The sequence below is a fragment of the Protopterus annectens genome, chromosome 3.part1, assembly GCF_019279795.1.
Source record: "Protopterus annectens isolate FY-2018-M chromosome 3.part1, PAN1.0, whole genome shotgun sequence".
Classification (NCBI taxonomy): domain Eukaryota; kingdom Metazoa; phylum Chordata; order Ceratodontiformes; family Protopteridae; genus Protopterus; species Protopterus annectens.
This window is the reverse complement of record NC_056732.1, coordinates 90,906,371-90,918,608: the sequence shown is the minus strand read 5'-3', so window position 1 is coordinate 90,918,608 and position 12,238 is coordinate 90,906,371. Positions and strand designations below refer to the sequence as shown.

The 12,238-nt window shown below is 35.8% G+C and overlaps 1 protein-coding gene across 1 annotated transcript in view; it reads left to right on the top strand.

The window, feature by feature from the left end:
• The window catches only part of WASHC5 (WASH complex subunit 5), a 1,015,994-nt gene that overhangs the window by 116,761 nt on the left and 886,995 nt on the right, over window positions 1-12,238 (top strand). The window contains exon 4 of the mRNA XM_044066602.1: window positions 9,470-9,570. Coding sequence (XP_043922537.1) covers window positions 9,470-9,570 — 101 coding nt within the window. The remainder of the gene's footprint in view (window positions 1-9,469; window positions 9,571-12,238) is intronic.

Below are 12,238 nucleotides of genomic sequence, written 5' to 3'. Positions count from 1 at the left end.
GAGCACACAAAGTTGTTAGCATCCAAATAAAAAAGCAGCTCATGATAATTAAATTTGGTGCATACTTTTGAGCTATAAAAATGTTACAAAAATAATTGGAAAGCACTACTACTGACAGCCCAGAAAGATGTGTAAGAAGTGGAGGAAAGTTTGCCCAGTTTTACCACAAGGAGAAACTAAAATTTAAAATGGTTGTTAGATGTTCAGCCTTGTACTGAAGTATACATATGTTCTATTTCCCAGAAGCAAACATGGTATGTCTGCATACCGCTTTTGTCCACAACATTACAGTCCAGTCCTAAATAGGGTCTTCAGTCTGAAATGACAGTATTTGTAACACTGACATGAGAGTTCAAGATGGCAGCCATTGTGTAAGCAGAGTTGCTTGACAACTCTGATCTCTTAGGTTTCATACTGCCCTTTGTGAAAATGTAAACACTATTGTACAAGATACTATGGTTTAACAAGACAGTAATTAGTTGTGATCACTTATTACTTTATAATTAAACAAGTGTGGACACTAGAAATTACTACAGATATAAGTGAAAGTTGGCAGTGTTCTACTTACCTTGTGGTTTGTCTGCGTCACTACAACACATCTGCAAGAGAAGAAAATAGTTGTAGGTGACAACAACCCTGCAACTATTATCTTTCAGCTTCTGTTGTTGCTAGTTTTTAAAACGCTCAAAATCATGTCTTGTGAGTCAGAAATAATAGACACTTCGACAACTAAAACCAGAGTCTCTTCTGTTATATCAGTCGAAAAAGAAAACACCTGGAAATCTGTCAGAATTACTCCAAAGGAAGAAAAAAGACTTGCAATGGCTGGAAATGAATTAGAAACATTATTTGCTTTAGACGAGCTTAGCGTTTTGCTTCCTCTGCAATTATCTGTGGAACAAATTGCAAATCGACTAACGGCTTAAAATTCTAAAATGTCTGACATAATACAAAGAATCTTTCATTCAGAAACACCTATTGCAGATTGTGAGAACAGAATCCACAAAATAGAACAGGACTGTGGTTACCATCAGGAAGTGATAACAGCAATCTGTGATAAATTATAGGACCTCAAGGCTGGAAGCCACAGGAATAAAATATTATAAGGTACTTACCAGAAGCATATGAACAAGCAACACTACTGGGGACTACCCAACAAATATTAGCATGTCTCCTTGAAAATGATGCAGAAGCAAGGAACATTGTTATAGAATGAGCATATAGATGATTAAGCAAATATCAAAAAGAAGATATATACTTAGAATGGTCATTAAATAAATAAACTTTGCTAAGATCTCTTTGTATACAAATTAGTAGATAAAAGCTGGCTACATACTGTGCACATCTAAGTAAATTAAATATTAAATTACATATGGTGAAACCCTCTAAACTTTCTTTCCCATTCCATTAAATTTACACTGAACTCAGAAGTGGAAGCCAAACAAACTTTTAATAGATTTCCTAATACTTTTGTTCGTCAGAAGATAAATCAGCATTTCATGTAATTTCATTGTATTGGTTTCACATTTACCTCAAAGACTTTGTTGTGTGATGCCTTTATTCCTAGATGGGAACTTGATTAACGACATAATGATTACAATTCCAGTTTTATATCAGAGGGTCACTAAAACTCTTTCTGCATGGTCTCATTTGAATATTCCACATTAATGATCTCTCTTAATGCTTTCTTTTAATATGATACATTCTCTGATATAATTATAATAGGTTGTACTATCCACAGTTTTATAGGATCATAGGAAGTTTACTAGGCTATTGGCCCTGAGGCTCTTACAAGCCTAGCCAAGAATTTAGCCCATGTTCTGACAAGCCAGCATCTGATGCTCCTGTCCAGCAGGGACACAGGTGGAATCCCAGGGGTGTATTTTCTGTTCCCCATCCATTTATCCAGGTTGTGCTTAAAAAGTATTAATGAGGAACTCTTCTTGATGTGAAGTTGGAGTCTATTCCACGGAAGAGGAGTCTCTGGGACACAAATCTGTCCCACCAACAAGTCCTATTGATGTCACAGACCAGGTAGAGGTCACTCTTGCAGTTTACTCTAGTGGAGCATGACTTGTGGATATCCAGCAGTCCCACTGAGGCGGGTCTGAGATTGCTTTATGTGCCAGACAGAGGTCACTTCTGAGGAGTTTGTAGGAGACTGAAAAGAGGGACAGGGCCTTTAGCCTCTCTGTGTAGGGTAGATGTTTGAGGCTTTGGATTCTCCTGGTGAGGAACCTGTTTGGATTCTCCATCTGCTGCATGTTCTTTGTGAGGTACATGCTAAAAGAGACAGTTGTACTCAGTAATGGGTCTTATAAGAGAATAATACAGGGTTGTTATGACCGCCTTCTCCCTGGATGAGATACCCTTACTAATGAGGTGGGGCATGTAGAAAGCTTTCCATACAACGGAGGCAATATGGTGGTCAAAAGTCAGTTTGCTATTAACCTGGGTGCCCAAGTCCCTCACGACTGATTGCATGCTTAGGATCTTGTTATTAATGTGATAATTTGTGGGGATGTCACTCTCCCCAAACAGGATGATGCATTTTTTGGCATTCAGTTTGAGGCCAGGTTTTTGGTACCAGTCATACATTTGGGTGAGACCCTCTTGGAGGATGTCCACATCACTAGGGGAACTGATATGTCAGCACCCAGCTTACAGTCATCTGCAGACTTGGTCAGCTATAGCCCACTGGTTTTGACCTGCACCTCAGAAAATGATATCCCAAACAACAAGGGCCCCAAGACTGATCCCTGAGGTACACCACTCGTTATGGGTCAATTGCTTGAGTTGGCTTCCCCTATTTTGACTAGGTGGGTTCTATCAATGAGCCAGTTTGCTATCCATCTGGTAACATATGGATTGATTCTTAGTTGAGAGAGTATCAAAGGCCTTAGCCTGGTCAAGGTAGGCGGTGTGCACAGTCTTCCCCTCGTCCATGGCTTTGGTGACTGTCTCAAAGAAGTCAACTAAATTTAGCAGGTATGGCCTCTCCCTGGCGAAACCAAACTGTATGGGATTAATTGTTTGGAGGTTGCCAGTGTCCTTGTTAATGAGTTCCATGATAATCTGCTACATTAGCATATTATATAGTATTATTCTAATTTATGTAAAAGTTTTTGTTTTCTCATAAACCCTAAGCAAATAAAGAACCGTGCAACAAACTGTTATTCACACCTTTCTACAATCTTTGAGCTGCATTAAACAGATTTAGACGCAGAGTGAGTTTTTTTTGTAACTAGGCCAATGCTTACACCAACATCTTGAAGGTTAAGTCAGAATATTTGTACTATAGTTATATTTGGTCAGTTTAGCTTGTGTTGCCTTGCTGTTGCTATTGTCTGATGTTCGTGTTTCACTGTTGCAGTCATTACCCTTGGGAACACCTGATTATAGTAATTAACCTGGACTGCAACAGTGAATACACTCGAACATCTACATTTATGGTAGGTACACAACTGTACTTTTCTTCCTATGTAAGGAGAATAGGCATCAGTCCCATTGGTGAGGGAGGGGAGACCTACGGTTGTTTATGGTATTTAGCTCCCTGTTGATATGTTTCTAAAATGAAATTCTGTACATGAACAGTAGTAATATCTCAATCAATCCTCACATCATTTTGGACAGTTTATCAAAATTACTTGAGTCTGAAATTATAAATACTAAAAATCTTGTTTTGTTCTAAACAGTGGTTTGGTATAAGTTCTGAAGAAAAAAAACTTTTTCTGAATTTGTGTTGCAATTCACCTGCTCGAATATTGTTTATTCAGAAGGCACACGTGCTAAATTATAGTGCAGAAATAGGCAAAAAGTCAACTGGTATTGCAGTTTTAATAAAAACAATATTCAAAATACAACAATCAAAGTTAATTTCGACCCAAATGGTTATTGGTATTATGGAGTTTGTCTAGTATAGTCTATGAATAAACCTGTCCTTTTATTAAACATTTGTGTAGCTCATCTAGATCAAATTCAGTTTATAACTCGCATTTATAATCTACTTAAGAAATACAAAAAAACACATTATTATAGAGGGTGATTGGAACACATTACCCAGGTTATTATTCCACAAACACCTTGAGATCTTTTGACAGGAAAACTGTCAGCTTTTTTAGATCCAGATATTGAGCATATTTTATCTAATCCTCTTATTTATTATAATATCATTAGCGCTATCAATATTAATCCAAAATAATTTTTCATACTTTTCACCATGTTATAAAACATGGTTATGCTTAGACTTTTTCAGTATCTAACAACATTAAAAATAAGTTTTTATACGGAACCTTGAGGTTATCTTATCACTCAAAAATGTTAAATTTGGATATAGGACCACACAGCAAATATTATGACAGTGACTGGAATTTAAATACTACTTTTGCTAGCAAAAGAATATGTAAAATCTGAGATAAATGAACTTTTGAATGACTTTTACAACAGCCTAACAAAAGTGAAATATCAAACCTTCCATGAATTGGGCAGTTTTATAACTCAAATTAGAGGACTGTTAATTAGCAAAGCCACTTACTACAAGAAAGTATATAAAGAAAAACATTGAACACATCTCTACAAAATTTAGAGAATGTAATTAAAAACTATGAAAAAGTTTAAAATGAGATTCACATCAGAAAGAATTTACACTTTTGAAATAACTCTTACGATACAAGGCTGTTACATTAGCACTTTATTCAGAATGGTCACAAGGTCCCTCCAGCTTACTTGCTCATTTAATCAAACTCAAGAAACTAATACCACAGTCCAAGGGATCCAAAAAGAATAAAATATGTACTCCTCTAATGATCAAATTTTGAGTATTTTTGAAAAAACTCTATTCAGATATTTGCAGTAGTAATGGCAATACAATCACTGAGGAAGACATTTATCAAATTTTTACAGCAGAAACGTCTCTACACTTGCAGAGGAATATAAATCTACTTTAAATCAACCAATTATTTTTGGTGAAATTAGTCAAGATGTCGACCAAATAAGACAACACCTGGACTTGATGTTTTTTTGTTCTATAAACAGTCCCTTAGTATTTTTAGCTAAAATTCTAAAAGGTCATATTTTATATCAAGCCTAATAGATTCTCCAGTCATTACTTAAATAGATCCAAAAGTATTTTAGTTTGAAAAATTAAAACTGATCCCATAGATCCATATAATTATAGGCCCATTTCAGTAATCTGCCATGACAAAATCTTTTTTTTTTTTTCTAGCAGATATATTAAAGAGAATGGTATCAGTTATCACTTTCCGTTTCCAGCCTGGTTTATTAAAAACTTCACAAATTAGCAATCATACACTCAAGCTGAACATTTAACTGTCAGTATAGTAACCATTTTGCCATAGTGATAGATGCATCAAAGGCTTTTGACCACATTAACATTAAATTTTTACTGCAAGTCCTAAATTCAAGGTCTGTTCTTCATTTCTTAATATCTTATTAATATTATATAAAAAACTTTTCACATTACATTTTATTACCAAAGCTCTGAAACGTAATCAAATTGCACAAGGGATTACACAAGACTGTCGTATGCCTCCACACTTGTATATTGAATTGCTATTTTATTCTTATTACAAAGTCATACATCAAATTCCCCACAGTTTTCCATAACAGGAGTCCTCTTATAGTCCTTACAGATGATATAAACATATATTTAACCTCTTCTGACCATTATATACACCAAACCGTAAAGGCAGTAGATTATTTTCGTCTATATCTAACTGTAAATTAAGATTTTCTCTTTCATGTAATTTATGACTATATTGATGCACCTTTATTAAAGGGAATTAAACTTTTGTCGTATTTTAAATATTTAGGAATTCACTTCTCTCAAACAGTAAAGCACACTTGCATTCCAGTTTGTGCCAGTCTTGGCAAAATATGCAAAATAACATGACTAAATGGGGAAAGTATACATTTTTCGTTCCTCTCAAAGGCAGCTATAATTAAAATTAATATGTTTCCCAAAACCTTTTTTTATTTGTCTTCCTTTGTTCAACCAATACCTGTTTTATAACCTTAAAAATACACATATGCAAGTAAGTCATTTAATTTGGTAACCTAAATAGGTTAGGATTACTTATTCTAAATTTATGCCCCCCCCCCCCCCCCCCGCCGAAACAAAACACGAGGCTGGTTGGTGCCTTCAGACTTTGCAGTTTGCTATTATATCATAAATGCAGTCCTATTATTTAAAATCATCAACTTTGAAAGCCACATCCAGACTTCAGTCTCACTTTGGGTAAACATATGGAGTTGGCATATTCAGTCAGAAATTAATAAGCTAGCACTGCCTTTTTGTCTAGTGAGGTTCTTAAAAAATTGAAAGTTAATAAAATCTCAGTGAATTTAATCAAAGCTTTTCAGAAATTGATTAAATTGATAGATCTGGTATAGTCCCTTTTCTTGCTTTAACCACAGTTTAGTAGCAAAATGTTGGACTTGAAAGATTACACTTTGTTTAAAAAATAAATTATTATGGGATTTATTATTAAACAATACTGATCATCTGTGCTTCCCAAGTAGTATACAAAAATTGATTGATGCTAGAAACTTTAAATATCAGTTAAACATAATCCTTTATGATACTGTTTTTAGTGGTTGGAACAAACATCGCTTTTTTCACAAATTTATCTGTGAATTTTACAGTGCTGTGGTTAACTAAGTTTTATATAATGTTTGGCATATTTATAGTGGCTATAAAAAGTTTACACACCCTTGTTAAAGTGCAAGGTTTTTGTGATATAAAAAAATGAGAACACAATAAATCATTTCAAAACCTTTCCCACCTTTAATGTGATCTATAACCTATACAATTCAATTGAAAAACAAATCTTTTAGGGGAAAAATATAAAAATAAAAAACGTACAATAAGCTGGTTGCATAAGTGTGCACACCCTTAAACTAGTACTTTGTTGAAGCACCTTTGATTTAATTACAGCATTCAGTCTTCTTAGGTACACACCTGCCATCAATTAAAGAGACTCTGATTAACCTTAAATGAAGTTAAGCTGTCCTAGTAGGATTTTCCTGACATTTACTCAATTGCCTGCTACAGCAAAAACCATGGTTTGCAGAGAGCTTACAAAGCATCAAAGGGATCTCCTTGTTGAAAAGGTATCAGTCAGGAGAAGGGTACAATAAAACTTCCACACTACACAGCATTGGATATATCATGGAGCATAGTGAAGTCAGTCATCAAAAAGTGGAGAAAATATGGGCCAACAGTGAAGTTGCAAAGAACTGGACATCCCTCCAAAACTGATGAAAAGACTAGGCGAAAACTGGTCAGGGAGGCTGCCAATAAACCTACAGCAATATTGAAGGAGCTGCAGGAATTTCTGGCAAGTACTGGTTGTGTACTACATGTGACAATAGTCTCCCGTATTCTCTATATGTCTGGGCTATGGGGTAGGGTTGCAAGATAGAAGCCTTTTCTTACACACAAAAACATCCGGGCCCAGCTAAAATTTGCAAAACAATACATCAAGTCTCCCAAAGGCATGTGGGAAAATGTGTTATGTTCTGATGAGACCAAGGTTGAACTTTTTGGCGACAATTCCAAAAGGTACGTTTGGCGCTAAAACAACACTTTGCATCACCAAAAGAACACCGTCCCCACAGGGAAGCATGGTGGTGGCAGTATCATGCTTTGGGGTTGCTTATCTTCAGCTGGAACTGGGGCTTTAGTCAAGGTGGAGGGAATTATGAACAGTTCCAAATACCAGCCACTTTTGGCCCAAAACCTTCAGGCATCTGCTAGAAAGCTGAAGATAGAGGAATTTCACCTTTCAACACGACAATGACCCCAAGCATTCATCCAGATCAACAAAAGAATGGCTTCACCAGAAGAAAATGAAAGTTCTGGAATGGCCCAGCTAGAGCCCAGACCTAAATCCAATAGAAAATCTGTGGGGTGACCTGAAGAGGCTGTGCACAAGAGATGCCCTCACAATTTGATAGATTTGGAGCACCTTTGCAAGGAAGAGTGGGTAAATATTGCCAAGTCAAGATGTGCCATGCTGATAGACTTCTACCCAAGAAGACTGAATGCTGTAATTAAATCAAAAGGTGCTTCAACAAAAGTATTAGTTTAAGGGTGTGCATACTTATGCAACCAGGCTATTGTACGTTTTTTATTTGTTATATTTTCCCCTAACGGATTTGTTTGTTTTTCAATTGAATTGTACAGGTTATAGGTCACATTAAAGGTGGGAAAAGTTTTTGAAATTATTTATTGTGGTCTCATTTTTTTATATCACAAAACCCTGTAATTTTAACAGGGGTGTGTAAACTTTTTATATCCACTGTATTTTGAATGTGTTGCTTGTGTCATTGTATTGGCATTGTTAAAGATGCCTTTTTGTACTGGTTGAAATTCTGTATTGTAATTACATTGTTTCTTAAAAAAGCATGCTGGTTTAATTTTTTAACTAGTATGAAGAAGATGAAGAATGAAAATGCTCCCTGGCTTTGTTATCTTAATTAAGTAGGTCTTTTCTAAAAAGCATATGTGGCTTTTAATCTTAATAGTAACATATTGTCTGTGTCCGTAATAAAAACTTATTTAAAATGAGAAGTAGTTTCAATATTTGCCATTTTACCAATACAGCATTTAGTTTTCAACCCAGTATCTTAAAACCAATTCAGAATTCAACCCACTACAGTGTACCAGTATCGTGCATCAGGTGTCTTGATGTCACAATTTGTATTATAATTTGGAGTTTGATGTACAAGTAATGTGACAGACTATGTTGATTGGAAGATAGCCAATGGCAACAACATTTACCATAATCAGTGCACCTAAGAGACGTGTCTTGGAGCACATCCTAGTGATGATTTTTCTGCATTCACCTATTGAGTTACCAAAATTAAGCTCCACACTAACTGCTGTCTTTCCATACACTTGTATTTGTTGATGCATGTTATTATGCTGCCTTTTGGGATAGGATGTGTGCTATACCAAATTCTTGTTGGCATTTGCTGCACACCACCATGTTCCCCCTCTACAGGAACTTACTGAAGTTTAGTCATGCAATAGTTGTCACTCGTGGTGTATGTCCATGCAGCCATAACACTGGAATGGTACCAATGGAGCAGTTTGCCTGCCTGTCCCTTACCATTGGCTAATGCCATATACCAGGCGTCTCCGTGGGCTGTACTGCATCTTATTTTCAGCAACCAGAATAGTTCTTAACAGAATCAAGGTTTATGTATATGAAGTTTAAAAGACATTTGTCACAATACTGGGTAGTTATTACTAGAATTATACAAGGAAATGCAGTTTGTGCAGAGGCATATACCCAGAAGAAAGAAGTTTGCAAAACGATGAGAGGTATTGTTCATGCCTTTGAAAGCAGCATTGTGATCAGTTAGCTTTAATGTTTAATATTTGTCTGATGTTTAAGGCTGCAGTCCTTTTTTATCACTTATCTGCTCATTTTTATCTCCTCAGTGTGAATCACTTTATTTGTATGGAGTTATGCTACTGGTCATTGACCAGAAGATTGAAGGAGAAGTACGAGAGAGGATGCTGGTTTCTTATTACAGATACAGGTAAAGGGGCTTTAGTCAAAATTGCATCAGAACTAATGTCATGCTTTGATTTGTTCAGACAATTTTTTTTGGGTGTGTGTTTCTAATGTTCTTAGGGCTCATAGAAATACATATATTTATTTCAAATATTTTTAGTAATGTATCTCTAGATGCATTTTGAGGTGATAAGGACAGACGTTCAAATGCAAACTACAAAATTATATATATATATATATATATATATATATATATATATATATATATATATTTATTACTGAGGAAATGAATGTCACAAACTGAGTGAAAAATGTTTAATGTGATTAAGAATAAATATTATTTCTGAATTAAAACACATTAAAAATTCACAAACTCAATACAATTTTAGAATTTGATGTCTGCTAAGGTTACTTTGCTTTTTGCAGCAGTTGCTATATATTAAAGAGCACTTCCTTCATGTGTAATTTTACATATTAATTGTATATTTAAAGATGCTTGGAAATTCTTTTTAATTGCCCAGTTTGCTTCCAAGGCGTCTGTAGTTATGTGGGGGTCCTTGTTCTGAAATGCTTTAGGTTGCACTGACTTCTCCGTATACTTAATATAGTGAAGTACATTGCAGAAAGACCAGTAAAGCAGTAAGAAATGCTGACAGTTTGCGATGACGTACATAGGGAGCGAAACGTTTCCTTAGCTGAATGTATACAGCCTTCAGCAGAATCTTGACGATCTGTAACAGAGAGGCAGTCTTAGTAGCTTGAAAGGGGACAGCCTCTTGAGATCCCCTTGTGCAGTGGGAAATTTTTTTTTCTTTCTTCCCATCCCTTATGCCTCAAGTATCCCTGTCAAGTCTGATGAGGATCCACAGCTCTGGTAGTGTCATCAACAATGCACAAGAATCGGGGCAGAAAGGAGTAACTGCTATATCAATCTTCAACTTAACTTTAAAATGGTTTCTACAAGGACAGGCTTGAACATCTTCTAAAATTAGAGTGAAGTCAGAGGCAGCCACACATATGTACCCCTTTGCCCCCACAAGGAATACAGAATAATAAGGTGATACCTCAATAAACTATGGAATTTCTATTAGTGCCTCCAGCAAATAGGCTGTATTACAGTTTCTCGGTCTCCAAGATAATAGTTTATTTTTGAGAAGTCTTTGATTTGATCTCTGAGAGTTTGTTTTACGGATTGTAAATGTGATGTTTGTTATTGTCTTGTTTTAATTGCATCACTAGCATGGCACATGCATTTCTCATTTACCAGTCCTTCAGCATGTTAATTGTTATGTAGTGCATGGAGTGTGCTGATTATGCTCCGGAATTTGGAAAAAGACATACTAGTTAAGCGCCAGAATGGCTTGTGACCCAACCTTAAGAAATGTTAAGCAGCCCCTGTGAAAATTGTTAAGGTATAGTCTCACGCTAGGCAGTAAAATTTGCCTGTACTGACCAGCAAAAGACTGTGGCAAAACAAAGAAATAGTTTCTTCCTGCTGTCCATTCAGGTAGCGTGTCCCTACATTCCTGTAATGAACTTAGAAACTTGCTAGAATAACAGGATCTGCATTCACGTGTATTTTCTGAAGGATACAAACTCAAAGTTTGATGAATGCCATTATTTAGTGACTTCAATCCTCAGTGGTTTGTCCAAAGAATACACATTTTATGAGGAACAAACAAAAAATATGAAACTATCAGGACGTTTTGTAAAAATATGGACAGTGGAGAGGCATGAAAGGTAAATGCAAACGTGATGTACATCATTACACTGCAATTCTGACAGCGTCCATTGTGATTTTTGTTCCCCATAACCAGTTGTACATGGAACAGATAAACCTCTATGCAGTACAAAGAATTATGATTGTGTCGCCGATCATAATCTTAAATTATGGGTTCTCTACATAGATGCCAAGATTTATCCCTTGAGCTTCACTGTTGAGGTGAATTTTTTGGCATCCATGTCTTGAATATAAAATAAGCAGATTATGATCAGCAAGCCAGTCATAATCCTCTGTATAGTGCCCAGGCATGTACTTGGCTACATTATCCTGTTAAATGAAGTGTAACATGGTAAGACTGTTCCATGTAGATTGTGTATGATGTGTCTAGGTGCAATCACCACATTCTGCTGTGTACCATTTTTAGTCTGGCAGTTAGCACAGAGTATTAAGGCTGTGAATTATTAACAAGTGACTTCCTGTGGTACAGGATTTGATTCTCTTACCTTTCCTTTGCCCTACGGTGTGACCTTGAGCAAGTAAGTTAACAAGACAATGCTTTGGGGCAACTTGGAATTTGGGCTAGGTTCCTTGATGGTCTAATGAACTGAATTCCTAGGAACAACCCATGGACCTATACCACATTTATATACTGATTGCTTTACACTGTATGACCTGAACAGATCATTTAGATAATGTGGGGCATGGGAAATCATAGTTAATAGTCTGTCATATCATTAACAAAATGCAGATGATTTGGAAGGAACGAGAGTTGTAGAAAAAGTTGTTTGAGGAAATCATCTGAGAAGAGAAAATGTGTATGAAGATGTCATTGCTTTGCTATTTCTGATACAAAAAATAGGTAATTGCATCACAAATGTCAGGAATATGAAATCTACTGAAACCTGAAAAAACAAATTCATAGTGGGTTTTGAATTCTACATTCACTTTATAGGGGACACAACTCCATCCT